This window comes from Mangifera indica, chromosome 12 (genome assembly GCF_011075055.1).
Source record: "Mangifera indica cultivar Alphonso chromosome 12, CATAS_Mindica_2.1, whole genome shotgun sequence".
In the NCBI taxonomy this organism is placed as follows: domain Eukaryota; kingdom Viridiplantae; phylum Streptophyta; class Magnoliopsida; order Sapindales; family Anacardiaceae; genus Mangifera; species Mangifera indica.
The window spans coordinates 5,977,632-6,000,263 of record NC_058148.1 but is presented as its reverse complement, the minus strand read 5'-3'; the positions used below and the strand labels follow the sequence as shown (position 1 = coordinate 6,000,263).

General features: G+C 32.3%; 2 protein-coding genes and 1 pseudogene across 4 annotated transcripts; 2 read left to right on the top strand and 1 right to left on the bottom strand.

Moving 5' to 3' along the window:
• The first annotated feature begins 3,489 nt into the window (after positions 1–3,489).
• LOC123192276 (basic leucine zipper 34-like) lies at positions 3,490–7,795 on the top strand. 3 transcript variants are annotated; one of them, XM_044604759.1, is made up of 5 exons: positions 3,490–3,703; positions 4,675–5,259; positions 6,169–6,244; positions 6,796–6,922; positions 7,447–7,795. In XM_044604759.1, the coding sequence occupies exons 2-5, from the start codon at positions 4,709–4,711 to the stop codon at positions 7,614–7,616; spliced, it is 924 nt and encodes a 307-aa protein (XP_044460694.1). In that variant the 5' UTR covers positions 3,490–3,703; positions 4,675–4,708; the 3' UTR covers positions 7,617–7,795. The 3 variants fall into 3 exon arrangements, with proteins under 3 accessions (XP_044460694.1, XP_044460693.1, XP_044460692.1); XM_044604758.1 differs by having other exon boundaries at positions 4,555–5,259; XM_044604757.1 differs by lacking the exon at positions 3,490–3,703 and having other exon boundaries at positions 3,861–5,259.
• A 4,387-nt stretch (positions 7,796–12,182) lies between these two features.
• On the top strand, positions 12,183–17,421 carry LOC123193170 (annotated as a pseudogene).
• Positions 17,422–17,433: 12 nt separating this feature from the next.
• Positions 17,434–21,769, bottom strand: LOC123192502 (vacuolar protein sorting-associated protein 60.2-like). The gene is made up of 7 exons (XM_044605084.1): positions 21,560–21,769; positions 21,030–21,181; positions 20,020–20,113; positions 19,193–19,264; positions 18,991–19,102; positions 18,503–18,654; positions 17,434–17,911 (listed from the first exon to the last, which is right to left on the bottom strand). Exons 1-7 carry the CDS (start codon positions 21,626–21,628, stop codon positions 17,858–17,860), a joined length of 705 nt encoding a protein of 234 aa, XP_044461019.1. The 5' UTR covers positions 21,629–21,769; the 3' UTR covers positions 17,434–17,857.
• Between the last annotated feature and the right edge of the window lie 863 nt (positions 21,770–22,632).

Below are 22,632 nucleotides of genomic sequence, written 5' to 3'. Positions count from 1 at the left end.
ATTGTTTTGGGATGTTAGTTTGAATTGCATAATTACTTCCTTCTTTGAGAACCTTGTCCTCAACGGAGAAATCGAGAAGTTGCTAGGTGACAAAAGATAAACCTTACCATTGTATTAGAAGTTGAGTTGCAACCAAATTCAATCATTTGACCATATGTCTGTCAAGTAAGATTGGATTTGAGTCAAACTGAATTCAAACTTATTTAACTCAAATTTGTTTCAAAAGTGTTTAAGCTTGATTTGTTTAAAAAGAACTGAATTCAAACTGAGTTTTAAACATGATTCAATACTGTAATCAAATAAAAATGACTAAAACGATAACGTTTTGATACGTAATAGTCAAAGAAACATTATTTTGCTCTATTCATATCAAATTTTTTAAGCTTAATAAGTCAAATACCCCTAAAGTTTGAGTTTGAGTTTGAGTTTGAAAAATTTAACTATCAAGTTCGAGTTTAAGCTCAAACTTGCTTGAGTCAAACCGGTTTTAGATTCGTTCAAGCGAAGCTTAAGTTTGAACAAATTCAATTCGAATTCAATACTATTGTCAACTATGGCCTATGGGGTGAAATATGGAGATGCAATTGTGCATAAAATGCTTTTAGAAGCTTGTATTGGTGAACGAACAAGTTTGAGCAAGGACACATGAAAATATTATGTGTTTTAGAGTGGGCAATCAAAGCTAATAAGCAACAACACTTATGGCGTCCTAAATTTAGAACGGACCAAAATATTTAGCTTGAAGTTTCTAGTTACACTGAAACATTAAAATTTATCATTATAGTTAGAGTTTAACAAACACCCCATCTCTAATTTAGAAATTCATTTAAATTCTCTTTTCGTCTATAAATGACTTCATTTAGTTTTAGGCTCTCATAAATGTTGTTTTAGCAATTGGAGAGTGGCTTCCGTAGTACGAATGAATTATTGATTGCTTCAAATTTAGAGCCATTAGAAAGTAAAGGGAAAAACTAAGTGGTGTGTAATCATATCAAGCCTCTAAAGGGAACATTTGAATGTCTGAATGGTATGAAGTAGTATATCAAATTTTTTTCAAATACATCCATTGAAACCATGTATGTGGCATATCTCTTGCCATACATCTCAAGTAGTTTTCTAGGTACTAGTTAACAACTTTTGTTCGTTCATTCGTATAATAGTAGGTTGCAAACAGTTATAGCCCTGTAAACAGTTATAGCCCCACACTTTGCAATTTAAACAACTTTTGTTAAATTTTATGGGTGAACATCATCCCTCGATCACTAGTGATAGTATTAGGCATGCCATGTAGCTTGTAAACATCATCCAAGTTGGTTTGAGCCATAGTAGTCATAGAGAAAGGATTATTTAACCTCATGAAATATGCATATTTTGTAAGCTTGTCCACAGTAACATATATAAAAGATTTCTCCTTGTGATCTTCGAAGGCTTTCAATGAAATGGAACATGTAAGGGTTGTATTAAAGCAAGAGAAACTATAATCTCTGGTTTATATCTCTGACATGTTTGGCAACTCCAGATGTAGTTTCTTACATCTTTCCAAATTCCCTTCAAATACACCATGGAAGCTAGGCTTTTAATTGTTACATTAACTCTTGAATTGCCCCATTTTAGTGTCAAGAAACAATGTTATAAGGTCATGCCTCAAGGTAGCATAATTTCCCACCACATACTCCCCTTTTCTTTTCAACTTATTTTGATGCCAGGCATAAATATCATAAGCATTTGACTTTTGTTGTTTTTCCTCTATAATGACTTGGAAGTGGGTCGACTGCTAAGGAGAGAACGGAGTAGCTTGACCATAAGGGAAAGAGCTATTGGAGTTGAACATAAACACTCTAAGAGCACTAAGCATGGCGGAAACTTCTGGTAGTATTCAGACGCAGGAAATTTCCCCAACAAGCCCACAATTGCAAGAATCAATATGCCTACAAAGAATAGCCTCAAGAGGGCTTGAAATTCTTACTGTGGAATCCGAAAGTTGTACTTTGGAGATGCTTTCCTTAATAGGTTCATGCTTGATGATGATGTTACTTGTGCTCTTCAATCACTCTCCTTACAGAAATTTAAAATGGAAAAAATTCAAAAATAGAGATAATGAAAAAACCAAAAAAAAAATTTGTGCCCTTTTTACTATTAAAATTAATAGAAAAAATAAGACAAAAAATGGGAAAATATCATTTTAAAAGTTAAAGGGTGGAAATTTATTACTCAGGCAAAAACCAAAAACTTCAAGAATACAAGTTAGTTTATATAAATTATAAGTTTTATAACAAAAATTATCGAGTTATTAGATTAAGAAAATAAAAATTATTAAAATTTGATAAGAATTACACAAATAAATCTTTGAAATGACACAATCTATATACATTTATTTAAAAATAATGTTACGTGAACTTATAATAAATTTAAATTTAAATATTAATAATAATATGTAATTATACAATTAAGTATTATTTTATACTTATTTTGATTTTAATATGTTTGATAGCACGATCTTGAAAAAAAAAAGGTCATTGCTTTGTTGAGCAACTTAACTTTAAAATCCCAATTTTTAAAGCAAAAACTCCATCAATTTCACTCATGGGTGTTACTTTTTGCAATGCAATGCAATTGATACATGATGTGTTTGAAAAAGTCTCAATAAATAAAATTGTATATTGTTGATGATGAGAAAGTTACATTTATTTGAGTAAAATGGTTTCCTCTTCAACTTCAAAGAAACTTGATACTTCATTAACTTGTTTCTTTTTCCTCTTTTGATACATTTCTTTCTCTTTTTCTTTGTTTAGGAAAGAAAAAAAGCCTTGATTAAGGGGGAACATTTTCAAAAAATTATGTGCACCCATTTCTTGATTTGCTTTTCCATAGAAGGAAAAAGGGTAAGAACTAGAATGAATTGTGTTCTTGATTTTCAAAAATATAATAATATAAGGAAAAATAATAATATCCACCTTCATGAAAGTGGAAACAAAATTAATAAAGGAAAACAATCAAGCATTGCATTATTAGGAAAATAGAAGAGACTTAGAGGAGTATTTTTAAATGGCCAAAAGACCTTTTCCCACCCAAAGTTTACCCATTTTTGAAACCACACCCATGGGGTCTCAAAAATCTAAACACTCATTTATGATTAGTTAATGCAATGTTTGATTGTTTGAGAGTTAGAATTGAGGGGAAAAATAAATTTTTTAAAACTTAATCTTGGAAAAAATTATTAGTTTTTTAAACTCAAAAGAAAAATATATAAACTTTGAGCGTTTTAAGGTTTAGTAATAAAATAATGATTTTAATGATTTTTATTAAATTTAACCGTACAAGAATAGGTGTCTAAATTTGGTAATTTAACATTATTTATATTAAATTTCACATAAAAGAAAAAAAGGTTTTTTTTCTATTTTTATTTTTGATATAAATCTTAAATTGAGCACCGTATCCCTACAGTGAGAGTAGCGTATAAATACAAATATAAGCAAAAATACATAAAGGCACAATAAAATACGGTGTTGTTGTTGGTGGAGGAAGGAGAGTGATGTGAGAAAGTGAGAGTCTTTGTTATTTGTGTATATACATATGCAATTTGCATAGATGAGGGGCGCACGTTAGCTGTGCTTCACTCACTTGTCTCTCCCATTCTTCTTCCTTCTCTTTCTCAGTTTCTCTGTTGTTACACAAGATATTTTCCAAAGAATATAATTATAAGGTAACCCCATGTTTCTGTAATTACTGTTTTATTTTGAAGATTTTTATCTTCCTTTTTCATTGTTCTTCCCTGAAATTTTTATTTTTGCTTTCTGGGTTTTTAATTTGAAGCGGCTTTGCTTAGTAAATTTTTTTTTGTTTGTGGTCTTTTTTTTTGTCTTTTTCTTTTATTTTTTTTATGTTAATATAAATAAATCTCATTGTTGAGTGTCACTGTTGCATTAATTAAGCTTATTATATTCCTTTTCTTTTTCGTTTTTCTTTGTATTAAATGTAGAATGTAGCTTCTTCTTCTTCTGATAAGGAGCTAGTTTTGACTACAAACGCTTTTGGGTTGCCTTAGTTTGATAGATTTGATTGTGGTTGTGTGTAACGTGTTTGTTTCCCTAGAAAGTGAGCGAAAGAGGAAGAAGTTTTCTTTCTTTGCGTTTCATGATTCATGTTATGTTGGCTTAAAAAAATATGAAATCTCAAATTTTCTGTAGATTTATTGTTTTTGACAATGCTTGGAAAAAAAATTAAAGGGAAAAAGAGAGAGAAAATTAAGAAGAAAAAGAAAAAGAAAGTGAAGGAAATAAAAAAGATACAAGTTTTAGTTTGAAATTGCTTTACTACGCTATTGTTTTTACTGATCAACTAATTTTATTTTGAATTTTTGTCATATTTATTGAATACTATACGCTTCACAAAAGCTTTACATAATTTTTTTTATTTGTTTTAAGAAATTTTTTTTTTTTCATACATGAAGCGTTTACTTTGTTAAGCTGGTTTGATTTTCATGTCCTCATGTGTTTTCAGTTTTTGATAAAAATTTCAGAAGCTTTTCTTATTGTAAGGTTTTGTACCAATAAGGTGCTGGTAGGTTAGGTTGCTGGCAGAAGAATGGCGCTAAGCCACTTAAAGGAGGAACATGCTATCTTCTTCTCTTTTCTATAAGACTAACATTAAAGCTTTTGAATAAATATTTGGTAGGAAGCGCTAGCTCACAGTTTAAGTTTAGATCACCATGTCAAGGCAAGCTCATCTTCCCCCTCGTTGCCCTTTTCAAAAGAGACCCGTTTCTCGTCCATCTAGTTACCCAATCTCTCCTCTACAGCGTACAGAATCATACCCTAGCCACAACAAATCCTCCTTCCAAAGCTCAATCCTAGAGGATCCGCCTACATGGCTGGATGATTTATTGAGTGACCCTGGCGCAAATTCTGTGGGAATTATTCATCGCCGGTCTTCTAGTGATTCAGTCACTCTCTTGGATGGTCTTGCAGACGCTTTTTCAGGATTGAATCCTCATAAGGATGATGAGAATTCAGCTGGGGATGAAACTTGTAGTGGGTTGGAATCCACTTGTGTTTATGGTCCTAATTCCCCTAGGAAAAGGGGTAATTTAACCTTTGCAGAAAATGCCATAGTTTCAGCATTATCAGAATGTGCTGTTGAGAACCCTTTGCAGTATGTGGATGAGAGCCTTTGCATTTCTGGGATTAATCATTCTGATTTGAAAGGGGATGCTTGTACTTCGACTGATGAGCTCAATGCTGAAACAAAGATGACAAAAAGGTTCAGATCTGAATTCCCTTTTTTAAACTGTCCAATTTATACATGTTATAAGAACTGCTACTGATATCTCCATGTTAACAATATGTAAGCCGTTTTTCTTCAGCATGCATGTTCAGTTGTGATTTTGCCGAGGGTAACAGTGGCCTGCTTACTAGATCAAAATTTCATAGTATTTTGTCCATTTGTGCTTATGGTTGAACATTAATTAATTTCTTATCTCTGATGGATTTATTGTGATAATTTCAGTTCTAGTTGCCGCAGATTTTGTTTTGCAAATCTTTTAGCATGGTCATGCTTGCATCATTTGTTCTTGACTTTTATACTCTCCATTAGGTCGGTAAGGAGAGAAGACTATTTTGGCAGTGATAAAAACCCACATCCGTGAGAAGCACTAAATGATTTCTAGTCCTGCTGCATGCTCAAAATGGACTGATTTTTAGCATTAGCTTTTGATTTTCAGAAGAGTCTTCAGCTGCTCTGTTATTGAAAATTGTCTTGTACAGCTAACAAAAGATTTATTATTCTGGCTTTTAGGCTTCAAAAGCCGGAAGATTCCTTATTATATAATGAAAACTAGCCAAAATATTGAACTGAAAATTCCTTGTAAAAAACAGTACATCAATTAAGGGACAGAAATTGCTCCTACTTAGTTTTAAATGTAACCACAGTACTTCTAGCATTGATGGACTTCAACCATTGGCAATATCAAGAACTTTTACGTAGCATGTTATGCTTTTATCATCTTGAAGTGATAATGTACTTAAAATTTATGAAATCCAAGATTTTTGGCATGTGACAAATAAGCATCCCTTGTTTGTTATAGTATGCTTCTTACGAATTTTTGTTCATTTGTAAACTGAGAGAGATTTGTTGGCAATTGGATGGCATGTTTTGATGACTGTTTTGCAGGCACTCCGGGCAACGGTCTAGGGTTCGCAAGCTCCAGTATATTGCTGAACTGGAAAGAACTGTTAGTGATTTTCAGGTAATTTCTCAGAAGATGACATCATTTGTGTGACTTCATTGACTACATGACATGATGTGTCTTTATGGGGGTAGTGAACAAATAGCCTGCTCACTACTATGTAACGAATCATTTATCTTGTTTATAAAGTGCAAAGAGTAAGTCATACAACTGTGCACAACATGCTTGTGAGTATTCATTTTTTTTATGACATTAAAAGGGTAGAAATAGCAACTGACTGATTATTCTGTACAAATGGAGTGCTTATTATATAGCCTCTTTACTTTGTAGCCCTGCGTTTAAGATTAAGAGGAGAGCAATTCTAAATTATTGGACTTATTCTCATAACTCCTGTCTATCTCAATTTTTCATATTCATGTTTTTCATTTCAATGTTGGAATAATTTCTAAACCAGTTGAGCAATGGACACTTTTTTCATTCTTTATTGATTGTGCTTAGTTGTAAATAATGAATCCCTACTAAAGAAAAATGAATGAACAAATAAAATCTATTACTGATCCGTTTCTTGTGGTGAAAATTTTCTTAACCTATGCTTGATATCTCTTTCTCAGACTCTACAGTCAGAATTGTCAGTCAGAGTTGCTTCACTGCTTCAGCAACATGTTTCTTTGTCCCTGGAAAACAGAACACTAAAGCAGCAGATGGCCAGATTGCAGCAGGAAAAATTGATCATGGAAGGTGAGTTTGTCATTATGTTGTTCATCCTGTGGTAATGGTCCTGCAAAGTATCTGACATTTAATGACACATTTATTATTATTATTATTGTTATTATTATTATTATTATTATTTTTGGTAAATATGGCACTTATTTATTTTGTGCATTCAATAGTGTCTTATTCTACCCTTATATTATTTTAATAAAATTTTGGTTGAATGTAGAACTTTGATGACTAAATATGATTAAACTAGACAAAAAAACTAGAAGCTCAAGCCACCCATTGCATTGAAAATACCTCTACAGGACTGGAATTGTGCTTTACAAGAAGCATTACAGCAGTTTAATTTCTGTACTTAGAAATCTAGTTCAGAAATATGTCATTCAAAACATTTCATCAGATGGATAGGATGAAATAGCATTTCTGTTTAACAGTCTCTCTAAGGACATATGTTCTGCCCTAGCCTAGCAAAGCATCTTGTTGTAAGAGATCTTTTTTTCTTTTTTATGATTTTCTCGTATTTTATGTGCATTCATTTGTTACAGGTCAATTTAAGTCGCTGAAGAAAGAAGCTGAGAGATTGAAAAATGGTCTGGCCAAATCATCCCCAAGTAGCAAGGCCACAGCTTATTTTGGGTCTCGATCTGCAGCTGAAGCATCTAGATCAGAGGTTACTAGGCAGATGTTAGATCTGGCTAATCTTGATCTTAATTGATACCTAAAGGCCATAAACCTTAGTTTTTGATGCACTAAAACTAGATATAACTCTTACTCTCTTATGCATAATTGCTAAACATGAATGCAGCTAAACTTCATTCCAGTTGCTGAATTGTAAATTTCTTGCTGCATTTTACATTGTAGCAACTAATTTTAATTTGAACTTTTTTTTGTTAATCTGTGTAAAGTGGCATCAGTGTGAAGAATGCACATGTCTATGGCTAGGCAGATGCATTTGAGCATTCAAAGAAACTCAACTAAAAGTGAGCAGTAAATCAAGGATTTGATGACAACGACCCTTTTAAAAAGTGTTCATCCTCAAACGTTAATGTGTCATTATATAATAGGGTTTTCAATCTCATTTCAGATCGAGTCTTTCATTTCCTTTGGGATTGTGAAGTCGATCGAAAATACACTGCCCTTAGGGTTGAATCAGGTAAAATTGGACTAATAATCCCCCTATCAAATAAGTTAAGGATTGGATTTGGATATAGCTGGAGTCTTTTGGAAATTTTATATGTTTTATCCTTCAAATTATTGCCTAGACAATTTATTTGTTCGTAATATATAATATATTATTTTAAATTTGGATATACGGTAGACTACTGGTAGAGTAGACTTTTCCCTTAAAATTTGCTTTTTGGCCCATCGAACTCCCCCATAGCTAGGAGAGTAGGAGCTGAGAGTGAGCTGTTTCCCACCAAATGTCCTACTGGAGACAACTGTATTCGGTAATATAAGCAAGGGGTGTTCCACATCTACCCAAGCCTCAAGGGTCCCTCGAAGTTAATATGAACTTTTTTCTCGGCCACAATTTATTCAAGAAGAAACACAAACTGAAGCCGGCTCTCCTTTAACAAAAATGAGGCCGACAACAGACATGGCAATCCATGAGAGGTCCTGAAAATCAAAGAGGAATCTAATGTGCCCAAACATTCTCCTATCCTCAATCTTCATTTCCCATAATCTCACTTCTTTCTCATGGATCATCAAATTCTTCGATACTCATTTGAACACCCAAAAAACTTTGCTACATTTCACGCCTGTTTTACTTCTATATTATCTATAGAAATCTGAGTCTTCATTGATATGTATACATTTACATATGACGGTGTGGATAAGAGGATGAGTGGGACGTCAGTCCTTCACCATCACTGATAGCTCTTCACGCCACCAGAAGATTAACCCAAAACCAGAACCCCAGAAGTTGATTTAAGATTGAAGTAGCAGGAGTGCTTATCCTTCTTAAAAAGATGCAAGAACTCGGAAGATTTCAAACAAGTTCATGTTCAAGTCCTCAAGGGGGGTTATTTTTTAAACCTCTTTTGTGCAGGCACTCTTGTGGCAACTTATGCTCTCTCAAATTGGAGCAGCATGGACTACGCTTGCTCAATTCAAGGAAAAAAATTTGATGAACCAGGTCAGACACGTCAATTGGCTGGGTCGGCCAACTCCAACTCTATCGATCAAGCTAATGGGCTGGGCTGGTCTATTAACATGTGAGGCCTAAAGCCCAATCCTATAGGGTTAGACCAATCCATTAAAACAATATTTTTAAAAAAATTTAATTAAAATTTTTATATACAAATTTTTTCAATTATTAAAACTAAGGACAGTGTCCCAAACATTTTGTTTATAATCCTTCACTTGTGGAGGAGGAATATCATGGTTATATGATAAAAAATATTTCAAGTTTATAATATAATACAAATAAATTAATTTACATTATGTATAAATTACAAAACATAAATAAAATATATATAATATATTATTTATCTACTTATCTTCAACATCCGAATCTCTAAATTCTTCAAAGATATCTTATGTTATATGATTCTGTATTTTGAAATCAGTTTTGACCTAATCCTTTATACACATTATTGTTTAGACTATAATTGAATGTAAATTGGATCGTCTATCATCTAACACGCATCCATCAACACTAAAATTGGATTTTGATGCTATAGTTGACACCAAAGGTGTTAGTAGATCTTAGGTCATGGCAACAAGCATAGGAAAAGTTTATGTCTTATCTTTCCATCATGTCAAAACATTTAGTTTTTCAGTATTATATTTTTAAACAATTTTTAGATAATGGTCAACATTGATATAACTATAAAATTAATCATAATTTGTACTTTGATTTGTAGATTGTTCACCTTTATACAAAAGAGACTATACGCACAATTTTTTTTTGCTTGAACTACCAAAACTTACCTCTACTACAAAACTTTATCCAGTCTTTTCATATTTTTATTCATAAATATTATATATATTAAGTAAACAAATCTTGAACATATTCGACATAATTAACATTGCTATTAATTGACAAATTTTTATTAATAACATCAAATAAATTTTGTAATAGATTAGTTTTTACCCAAAGATATAAAATAGTAACTACAAAATAAAGTAAAAGAATTTCACTCCAATATTTTTAAAATTTTTGTTTCATTTACATAGATATCTTTTGAAAAGTATGATGAGAGTGATAAAGCTTATGTTCTCTTAAAATATCACTTATTTCTACCATACTTATTAAATAAGTTGTTAGATAATACACATTTGAGCAATGATTCGTGGTTGTTTTCAATAGCCCTAACATGTTTATTAGAACCATAGTTCTCTCCAATCTTGATTTGTCAAAAAAAAAATTCACCAAATCTTTTGGTTGGGTATTGAAGTATTGTGTTATACGAACTTCATACCCTTCGCACACTTTCAATATGAGGTATGTTGAATTCCATCTAGTTTTAGTATCTACTTTTAATTTTTTTTTCTTCTTAACCTTATTGATTTAAATAATTGATGATATATTTGTACATATAATGGAGATAATTAAATGTATGCAATAATATGCCTAATTACTTGTAAATGTTTTTTAGCTAAGCTCAACCCTTATTGAGTTATTAAATTAATAATATGACATGCACACCTTATATGAAATAATTTTTCATCAAATGAAGGAGATAAATGATTATACATATATTCAGTAACTTTATCATTATTTTTGGTATTATCAAAAGTAATTGAAAAAATAAAATTATTAATTTTATATTCCTTAAAAATATTTGCTAATGCACAATAAATTGTAAGACCATCATGCGGATATTCTAAATTTCTAAATGTAATCATTTTTTTACATAATTGTCAATTAGAATTAATATAAAGAGTAGTTGCACAAAGATACCCTATATGTTAATTTGTAGTAGTTCATAAATGAAAAGTTATTGAAATAACATTATTAAAATTACTTAATTCGTCAATAATTTTTAATTTCATTAATTCATAATTTCTTAAAATGTCTAACTTAAGAGTCGACTTAGGAATTCTTCTAAATGATGGTTTATCACAATTTTGCATCATCCATTCTAAAATTTCATCTTTTGCATAATTAAAAGGTTGATTAGAAGCAACTAGGAACCCGGTCATGTAGTCCACCATCTTCATTTAATCGTATGTGAAAGTTGATATTTCTCTCATATGTCCGGAACTACTTGGACCTTTTGCTAAACTAGCACTGAGACCAACGAACCGCAATTAGATGAATGCAATTTGTTTTTGTCCTTTGAGTTCATGTGAAATTTTTTTACAATAATCATAAAAGTGTTGACAAAGATATGCCCTCTTACTTATACTTGCACATGTCAAATAAGAACTACAATGTTTACATACTACTCGACAAATTAATTTTCCTTCTATCATTTTCTCTTTTCAATCGAAGTGCTCCCACACCATTTACGTTTGTTTTCTTTTTCTCCCGTCGAATAATGCAAACATATACATATACCTATACCACTTTTACTTATTGGTACTCCACTTATTTCACCTTGTGCATCCTCAATAATATTATCAGCGCTAACATAACAATATTCAAATAGATTAAATTCATTTGACATTGAATTCATTTGTAATATTTTATAATGATAAAATTGAAATAAAAATAAAATTATAAACACAAAGAATTAATGTTTGCGAATTCAGATAGTTTCGAAAAAGAGTTGATGAGAAAAAATGAGATTGAGAATATAATAAAATAATTGAGATTGAGAGATTTGTAAATAAAATTGAAAATAAAAAAAAGTTGAATTAGTTTATATAGAGAAAAATAAATAAATTAAAAAACTAAAAAAAATTAAACAATGGCTACTGGTTAAACGCTAGTAGCTGTTGAAGATGACTTTGCCTTTGTGGCAAATTCTTATGGTAGAAGTCTCAGTTGCTTTTGCCACAAGCAAGCAAATAATTTTTTAATTTTTATTTTTTTACATGGTGTCAAGTTGGGCAAAATCGAGCCAACCCATTAGCTTAATATTATAGCGTTAAGTCCAGTCCGACATGTTGCAGTACTAGGTAGAGTCTTTTCGTGTCGTGCTTCAATTTCATGTTTGGGTCAGGCCTCTATTCAACCCGACCCAATTGACATGTCTACTGAGTGCTTTTGTGTTCAACACTTTGATTAGAGGACTTGTCAAAGATTTCAAGTTTGAAGAAACTTTGTTTCTCTACTTTGAAATGTTGTAAATGAACCCGAGAATTTCACATATCCATCTCTTCTAAAGGCATGAGCGGGCCTGTATATTCGTGGAATGAATGTTCGATGCTTTTTGGGGATATGATAAGTGACAGGTGCTAAAGGCTTAAAGAGAGCACATTAGTCAGAGTGATCTCTGCTTGTGCTTATTTAGGTGCTCTTGATTTAGGAATATGCACACATCAGTTGTCCTGTAATGTGATGATTTCAAGGCTTGGGAAGCTCTCAAATTTTCATGGAAATGCTTGACCCTGATGATTTTATCTATGCGAGTGCTTGTAATCAGTCCGGCCTTATCAATGAAAGTCTACAATTCTTTGACAAGATGAGATTAGAACATTGAATAAATTGTAATACTCTCAGGTATATTTTAGGGACATTTATGTCTTTTGACTCTGTTTTGAGATATTTTCAATTTTAAATGGGAGAAGGACTATTTCCCACCCAACTTTTGATGCGTTTTCAAAATGCCACTCCCACTCACGGCAGATGAAAATCCACTTTTCCCACCCATGAGCAAACTGTTGTCCAATTTTTTAGTTAGGGATAGGGGCAAAATCATCATTTACTATTTAAAACCTTAAAACTTTAAAACTTTACCGTTTCCCCCCTCCAGGTTTTAAAAAATAATAACTAACCTATCCTTAAAGTTTGAAAAGTTTATATTTCACCCCTGGGGTTTGCTTCCTTCTTCGGCCACCATCGATGGTCGACACATTCGATCGATCTCTTATCTCTGACTACAAAGGACGATGAAGGACAACCCTTTGTCGCCCAGATCTGGACGATGAAACGTCGTCTAGATCTGAAAGAACAGACGAAGAATGACGCTTATCATCGCGTTTGGATGACATGACGAGCGACGAAGGACGGCGAAGCGTCGTCCTTCGTCGTCTAGGTGGAGTGACGAAAAGAGACCTCTTTGTCACACTAGAGATCTTTGTCTCTTCGTTGCATCGTGTGACGAGGAGATGAAGATCTCTTCGTCGCACCACTGCCGTCACACCAGGAGAAAGAGGAGGCCAATGACGACATCGGAGATGACGTCGAGAGATGAAGTTGAAGAATGGGGGTAAAATGCTAGTTTTGAAAGTTATGGGGGGCGGCTGTATTTTAAAAAATATGGAAACCCTAGGTTTGGGGGTGAAAATATTAGTTTTCAAAGTTTAAAAACTTTTGGTAAGGTGAAAATATTAGTTTCTAAAACCTAAGAGGGGTGAATGGTAAGACCCTCACATCAATTTTAGGAGATTAAATTAAGGGGTATTTTTGTCATTTCATCTAATAAGGGTAAAATGGGCATTTTACCCTTATACAAACAGAAATCATCATATTAACTACTCATGGGTAGGAAAAGTGGATTTTCATCTGTCGTGGGTGGCATTTTAAGAACGCATCAAAAGTTATGAGTGAAATAGTCCTTCTCCCATTTTAAATATATATGTTTATATGTATGTGTGTGTTTATATATATATATATAGTACAAATGGAAAGAGCTATATATATGTATATATAAACCATATTAAAAGATATAGATATATATAAAGAGAGAGATAAAAAAAAAAGAAACTTTATGCCTTTTTCCATCATCTTCTCCCGTCCATTCCAGAAGCTCAGCTTCTTCATACTGTTTTCTTTGTTTTTTGAAGATAAATGGAGGAATTGAAGGAGTTTTGGAAGACAAAGTAAGAAAAGAAAAAAATGAAACACTTCGAAAGTCTTGGTAACCAAAAGATCTCTTTATTTTTCCTTTACCTATGTATATATATATTAGATGCATGTTATATAAATATGTTAGTGTGTTTTGGTATTAATTTAAAGTGGTTTGGTGATCAAAGAAACAAAATAAAGAAGAGGGAGCCAATTTGACAAAGATTGACTTGAAACAAGGTAAGTGGTATTATTTTTAGTATGTTTCATGTTTTATATTTTTGGTTCCTTAGCTTTTGTTATAAATGATGATTTTAAAGTCGAAAAATGTTGTTTTGTCATTTGAGGTATCTATGTATATGATTTTGTTCATGGCAAAGAGTTGGATAATATTTATAGTTTTGCCACTGATTTCGTCCCACTTTTTAATTGTCTTATCTGATGAATCATGAATGCTATTATAGTTTGTTGGAAAACTCTTTGAATCTTCTTTTCAATGATATATAACTTGTATGAATTAGAGACCGTTTAGAATGTTAAATTGCATGAACAAAAAGACTGTCTTACCAAATAAACAGTGAATACAATTTTTTGCTACTGATTTGGTCTTACGTTTTGACTGTCTTATCTGATGAATCATGAGTATTATTATAGCTTGTTAGAAAGCTCTTTGAATCCTCTTTTCAATTATATATAGTTTGTATGAATTAGAGACCGTTTGGACTATTAAATTATATAAACAAAAAGATTGTTTTATCAAATGAACACTCAAATAAACAGTAATTTACAATTTTGAAAAGAAAAAAAAAATAAAAGAAAGAAATAAAAGAAAAAGAAAAGGAAAAGAAAAGCAAGAAAAGAAATTTAGGGCACAGGATTCAGAGGTTATCCTAAGAGTGTGGTATGATGGGGTATGAATAGTTTTAGATTGAAGCAAGATTAGTAAGAGATAAAGTATGCATGCATACTACAAACTATAAGGGGCTATACCATCTGCAGTAGCACACGTCCGTAGTAGGACATAAACCTGCAGTAAAGTCCTCTCACAATAAAACATACTCATAATATAGTACAATTTAAATTCAGAAAGGGTGTAGTGAGAGAAAGGAAGAGAGCTTGAGCTTAAAAAAACCCTGTAATTGACTTCCATAAAGTATCAAATGGACACTAAATGAGATACAGTGTAACCCAAATAGTAAAGAACAAACTAGATTATCCCTTCGATTCTTTGAAGAGGTTATGATGTGAGATTGAGTCCCAAGAGTGATTTAGAGTAGGAAAGAGATAGTTTACTTAATTCTTTTCCCTTACTGAGTGTTCTTATCTCTCACTTCCTTTTTTTTCATGATTGTAGGTACAAGTCATCAAGGTAGCTGCAAGACAGAGTCAAGTTAGTAAAGATAAATTTGAGTTGAAGCAGGTTATCTCTAATTTATGTTATATGTGTACAGTCATATGTAGACCTGGCCACGGTTCGTGAACAGTCGGTTTCGATTTGAAACCGTAGTTCACGGTTCGAAAACATAAGGACCCTGAACCGAAATCGTAATAGGACGGTTCGTCCACGGTTCGAAACCGATGGTTCCGATTCATGTCCCGGTTCCGACGTCGATTCGAAACCGATATTGAACCGTCAATTTTAATAAATGATCTTGATTTAATTTTTAAATTATTAATTACAATAATTAAAAATTAAAAGAAAGGCTTAGACTTAATTTTTCAATTAAGTTTCTTACGTATTTTCTTAGGGTCTATAAGTTGATTTTCATTTACATTTGATATATGTAAATATTGATCAAATCTCTTATTACCGGAAAAATTTTCACTACTTGTATTTTTTGATAATAAATAAAATTAATTATATAAATAAATTATTTGATTAATTATAAAAGATAATAAAAAAGTAAATAAAATTAATTATATAAATAAATTATATAATTAATTAGAAAAGATAATACAAAAATAATAAATAAAATTAATTATAGAAATAAATTCTATAATTAATTATGAATTGTATAATAAAAATAGAAATTAGAATTAATAAAAAATTAAGAAAGAATTTAATTAAATTTAAGAGAATTTGATTGAATTGAAATATTGAAAGAGTATTAAGAGTTGAAAGAATGAGAATGAGAGTTTGAAGGATTGAGAGTGAGAGTAATAAAGTGATTGAAATTTGAGAGAATGAAATTTGAATTGGTATATATATAAAAAAAAAAAATTGAAAAAATTAAAAAAATAGGGGGGTAAAATAATTTAAGAAATTGCAGGGGACTCTATGAAAAATTTGCAGGGGACTTGGTCCCCTGCAATGTCGCTGAAAATTGTCACCTGCAGTTTTTCTTCAAACTTAAGCAAGCCAACGGTTCAAGGGAACCGTTGGCTGTTTAAGTAAAATTAAAAAAAATTAAAAAAAAATTCAAATTTTTTTCGGTTCAGCACAGTAAACCGTCGGTTCATAAATCGGTGTGAATGGCGGTTTCACGGTTCCAATTTATGTAAACCAGAACCGAACCACAAAACCCCGATTTCGGTTTTATCCGGGCCAGTTTCGATTCGGTTCACAGGCCAAACCGGCTCGTGGCCAAGTCTAGTCATATGTTATTGTTGACTTTTGGCCTTTTTTAGATGGTTGTATAGTTGTATATAATTATTTCATGTTTTTAGATGCTTTTCAGACGAGTTTTCATATGTGATATTTACATCTTTTATTCACTTTCTGATTTTCAGTTTTCTTAGAATAATTTCTGAATACTTGTAGTGACGAGTTTATTTTAAAAAGATTTGTTTTAAAATAATAACTTCAAATATTAATTCGTAAGATTTCTCCTTCGGAGGATAGTACTTCTGGGGAAGGATGTTATATAAACGCCATCGGTTCAACATTACAGTTGCCTGGTGGATCTCCTGGGTTGAGCTGGGAAGCTCCTGGAAGCCTTGGAGCTCATCAAGAGCATGCCTATCAAGTCAAATTATGTCGTTTGACAAAACTTTCCTATTGCTTTTAAGGGACAACAAAGCCTAGAAATCGGGACAATTGTTGCCAGTAACTAGTTCCATTTAAACTCTCAGAATCCTAGCGATTACATTATCCTATCAACCATGTATGCACAAGCTCAAAAGTGGGATGATTTGACTAGACCTCGAATGGAAGTGACTAGTAAAGGCTTGAAACAAACACCAGGATTTAGCTTGGTTGAGGTGTCAAGGAAAGTCTACACATTCATATCACAAGATCATCACATCGCAAATGCAATGACAAAATATGCGAAATGATTCACCAAATGAAATGTCCGTTAAGTTTTAGGGTAATCCCCAGATATGTCGCAGGTGCTGGTTGACATAGATGAAAAAGAAAAGAGACAAAGATTGAAAGGTCATACCCAAGAGTTTGCGATTGCATTTGCACTCATAAATACATCTCAAGGTTCTCCTATAAGAATCACTAGAAGCTTCAGGATGTGTACCTTCATAAATACACAAAATGAACTTAAAAATTATCTGTTAATGACAATATGTTATAAGAGAAAGAAAATGGTTCCACCATTTTAAAGATGGCACCTGCTCTTTTGACATTACTGGTGAACTCACAACTTTGACTGCAAGGATATGCACTTGAAAATGAACTTCTACAAAGAAACTTATAATTCAATATATAATTTACTTCTCACAAACAAATTTGTACATAAATAAAACATGATTGACAATTCCATCCTGGACTGGTTCCCCCCACCAGCGAACAGAAACTAAAAACTGAAAGAAGAGAAAACTTGCACATAGACAGCACAAAGCAACACCATGTGACAGAAAATAAAGATTGTGCAGCAAGCCTTGCCTCCCATTTAACATACAGTAAATCAATTTGATTTTTTTGTTCCTTTCCTTCTTTACAGAGCATGTAGAAGTGCTTATAAAATCGAACTATCAGTGGATGAATGTCAACCATCTAGTTGCAATTAAATCACAGCATCAAAGAAGAATCTGCATAATCTGTTTACAGAGACCAGTCCAAACCGCCCAATGTGAATATGTGCAAAAAGATAGAAAGCAAAATCCTAACCACGGATGGAAGCATGAGGAACAGCAGGTAAACCCAGTTCATCTTCAGCCTGTCAAGCATTGAAGTAAAGAAGATGAAGTATGTTAAGTGAGAAGTGTGCAAAACATATAAAAACTCTTATACCAGTTCAAAATAAAATATTCTAAGGTAGTCTGCAATCTAATATTCAGGTTGTGACCCACAGCCAAAAAATAAATGTTACTCAAATAGTTCATATGATCAGAAATAATACGTGAAAGTCCAAAAGGATAAGCAGTAGAGATTTCCTTTCCATGGGGTAACAAGATTTTGAGTTCAAAAAGCCGAATTTAATTTTCATGACTTAAGGAAATGAAGAAAGACCAACTAGGTAATCTCAAGTCAGAAGCTTACTAAAGTTCCATCAAGGAGTAAAGCATGAAAATCCCTTTTTAAAACAAAAACCAAATGCTTCAACTTTAGTAACATCTAGATGTGGTAACCACATCAGTTACCCCACATACGGAACGATAACACATGACAGATATATCAACCATAGAGTTGACCATTCTCTAATAAGCTTGCTTTTTTTTTTTTTTTTCCATTTCTTAGAAAAAAAATCAAACCATGGTTTCATTTTTCACACATTGGTTTGCAAGAGTTAATATCATTAACACATTACATGTGCATTGGATCTGCCAGGTGCAGCATGTCCAGTAGGTGCTGAAGGCAAGTTCAGCTCCGCATCCAAATCAGGTTCCTTGTCAGGTTGGAGATAAGAGGGCACTCCAGCTTCATCTTCCGTTCCCATGTCTGCTTCCAAAGCATCAAGTTCTGCATCAAAAAGTCATTAAGGATGGTGTACAAGGCATTCAAATGTGGGAAAACACTTTGCTTTACTTTGACACCACAACGATTTGTGCAACATGGAATGCAGAATCTTTGTTTAATCTGGTTCACTTCCTAATATAACAGATTCTCACAAATATAGTGATAGCCCTTGCTCACAAATTACATGTTTATAGTAATATTATAGATGAAGCTTTTAAACTATTTATTTCTTCCAAAAATGTGAATAGAATGAAACATAAATTAGAAGAATCATCATCTCTGACATCCAGGGCATAATATTAGCGTCAGCATGCAAGCATTTAGAACATCTAAACTTACCACCCATGAGTTCTTCCTCATCAATATCATCCGGCACATTATAGCTTCTACCAAGGGTCTCTTGAATTTCGTTACTCACATCCATCAGGTCCATCATCTCATCTTGCAAGTTCTGTAAAGATGACAAAAATGAACAATTCAGCACCAGATGTTCTATAAAGTCATTTTGAAAGAAAGGTAAAAAGGAAAAGAAATTACATACATCTATGTCTTGAATCTTCACAGTTTTCATCATTCCTTTCAACTCCTTGTTGGCACTTTTCAAAGCTGAAATCTGGAAGGACAGAACAAATTGAACTCATAAAAAAGATCATAACTAATATATGACATATGGTTCCCTAAAGTGCCTCAAGGGCGTCGATCTCCTAGACAGATTGGGAAGAGTATAAGAGAATCTAGGACATAGATGAATCATATGTTTCATAAAGGCATCCCTCCCATGACAAATGGTTCACCCCTATCTTCATGAGATAGGCAGCAGGTTCCAATCAGGGTACAAATAAAGCTCTGCCTGGACTTCCCTCAACTGAGGCCGTTTGGGACAAACAAATATTTCAAGGCAAACATAAATGGACCAATCATGACCATACTTGAAGTTTTGAGAGTTGGAGGAGGCAATGAAACTAATCACTTAATTAGAAAGGCATAATTATCTGATCCCATATTATTGACAAAACAAGTGACATCATACTAAAGGCTGACGTCTCTAAAAGAAATCATGAATGCAACCAGAAGAGTTAGCATGATTCGATGGGCTTAGACCAGGACAGAAATTGATCTCTTTGCTGTAGGGTAGTTAACAAGTACTGACATTAAAACATTATACTGTATAACTCCATGTTAGATTGAATGGGCATGGATGTTATACATTTCCAACTCAGATAATATTTACAATTCATCCTTTTATTTAGAAAAAAACAATTAATAATTCATAAGAAACATGAATAAGCCATAAGAAATCTTCAGTGGCATAACCATAAATACAGAAAAAAAAAAAAAAACCAGAATTGAGAATTCTTCAGAACATACAGTTTGCTGAGCATCTTTAATACCCTCAGAAGCAAATGCAACTTGATCAAGGTTAAAGGTCTGATTGTACAGCATGTCACGTTGTTGTTCATACCTGTATAAAAGCATCTTTGATGTATGTCAGTGAAGCAAAAAGTACTCGCATATAGGATGCATACCACTGAAGCAAATCAGCCTGTGTCTTGGATGTACGACATCGAAGCAAAAAAAATATGCATACTGTGAAAAATACAGCAAAGAGAACAATTTATGAAGCATTTTCCTTGAGGCATCCTGACTGAATACATTCCTTGCAACAAAGTAACAGTGTCATGCATCCAATTATAACACCAACTTGGAAAATAAACATAATTTTATAATTAACAAACATTAGTTCCTTCATTTCTTTTCACTTTCCAAGAAAATTGAGGTCTCAAAATGGCAATACCATACAAAATTGAGCACCACTTGGGGAATTTTCACAAAACTTTCAACCAAATAAGTAATGTTCAAGTTTAATTGATTTTCATTCACACTGGCATATATAGCCAAGTCATAAATTAGATTTCATCAAATAAATTGCTGTGTTTGTCTGTTCTAATAACCAAAGGACTAAGGTAACCCCACGAATCAAAAGAAAGAGAAATTCTGTTTCTTCTAATCAGAAGCTAATATGATGATGGTTTTTACAGCACACAGTTTAAGATACTAAACATATATCTTTTCCTCCACTTCTGATAGTATATATTAGTTACATAAGATCAATAAATATCTCATAGATATCATTCAACTTAAGATACTCTAAAAAAGCATACATTTCTATGAGTATTTCCTCCAGCATAATTCATAAAAGAAAACTAGGGCCTAACTGGTCCAGTTTTTAAGTACATTTCCAGTACTCCATTACAAGACAAAATAGGACAGTTATGGTCATTAATTGCAAACCTGTTATGGTTTGAAGCGGAAATATAGCTACAAATTAGCATGCCATTAAAAATAGTTCTGAAAGGGCATAAAAGAAAAGCACTTACATTCGTTTCTGCTTAAGAACCCTCATAGCTCGAGCTTTGACCGCCTCTTGGGCAGGACCAGGGCGTGTTTTCTTAATCTGTTCCTTGTATCTACTCAATTCAGCATCTAAACTCTTGATCTTCTGATCCACATTTTCTCCTCTTTGATTAATCTGAAAAAAAAAAAATTCACACAAAATTTTAAAATCAATTGATAAAACAGCAACAGCTATTTCAATACAAAATTTCACAAATGGAAGACTGATATCTCTCTAATTAATACCACATCAAATTTCAACATCCTCTCTCAAACCTAAAATTCATTACTATTGATGAGTTGAATGATATTTTTGCTGAATTAAAATTAAAAATTTTTAATTGAAAATTCGAGTTCAGTTAAGCAGAATCCACGTTTTCAAATAATTGAATCAACAATATGGAGCTGAAATCGATCAAATATATTTCGATTTCAAAATCCTAATAGTATAATTACAGGAAAATTTGGGTAGGAAAGTAGGAAATATTTGAGAAGTAAAATGAAAATTTCGAACCCTATCGGAGGCGTCGTTAATGGAGGGAGGAGGTTCTTTCTCTTTCTTGAGGCCGAAAACTCTCTTCATCTTCTTCTTCTTGTTTTTGTTATCTATGGAAATCAAATCAAAAGCTTCGATTACTGCGATGTGAATGTGTTTGCCGTCTGCAACAGGCCAACCGCCTCTCAACTTTAGAAACTTATTTGCCTCTTAACTTTAGAAACTTAATTACCTGCCCATAAATGTTAACTCTAATAGTAAAATCATTATTTTATATATAATATTAAAAATAAATTAAAATTTTATTTTATTTTATTCTTTTAAATTTAAAAAAATAACACTTTTTCTTATGAATCAAGTTTAAAAAAAAAAAAATTACATTTTTTTCCTTATAATTTAGTTTTAATATCTACTCTCTCTCTCTAGTGTTATGTGTAACCATCTCTCCTTTTTAATGATTCCCCTTCCACTAACGGTTTACCTCAATGAGACTCTAACCCCTCTAGTGTTGTGCAAAGTTATCTAGAAAAATAAATCATCTTCCCAAACGATGAAAATAAGATCGATCAATCTTGTCATTATTTGAGAAGATGATTATCTTTTTCTTGTCTTTTCCGATAAAGATGAGATCGATAATCAATCTTGTATTCATTTTTTGGAAAGACTATTTGTCTTCTCAAACAATATCACATAACATCGAAAGGATTGAGATCTCGTTAAAGCAAACTATCAGAGAGAGAGACAATTGATAATAGCATTAAAGAGAGTAATTAGATATTGAAACTAAACCCTAAGGGGAAAATGTGATTTTTTTTTTAAACTTGGTTTAAGAGAGAAAATATTAGTTTTTTTAAATTTAAGAGAGAAAAATAAAATAAAATTTTAAACAACTAAAATTTTGTTAACGCGAACTTTTTATGAATGGATAAATATAATTCTTAAAATTAAGGGTTTAAAATTGAGAATACAACATACCTTGGGTGGAATAACAACTTTTGGCCCACCAAACTATCCCAAATGCGTACCTTAGTTTTGAAGCGGTCGATTTCACTGTTTGTATAGTTTTCACACGACAGGACATGTATGTAGTC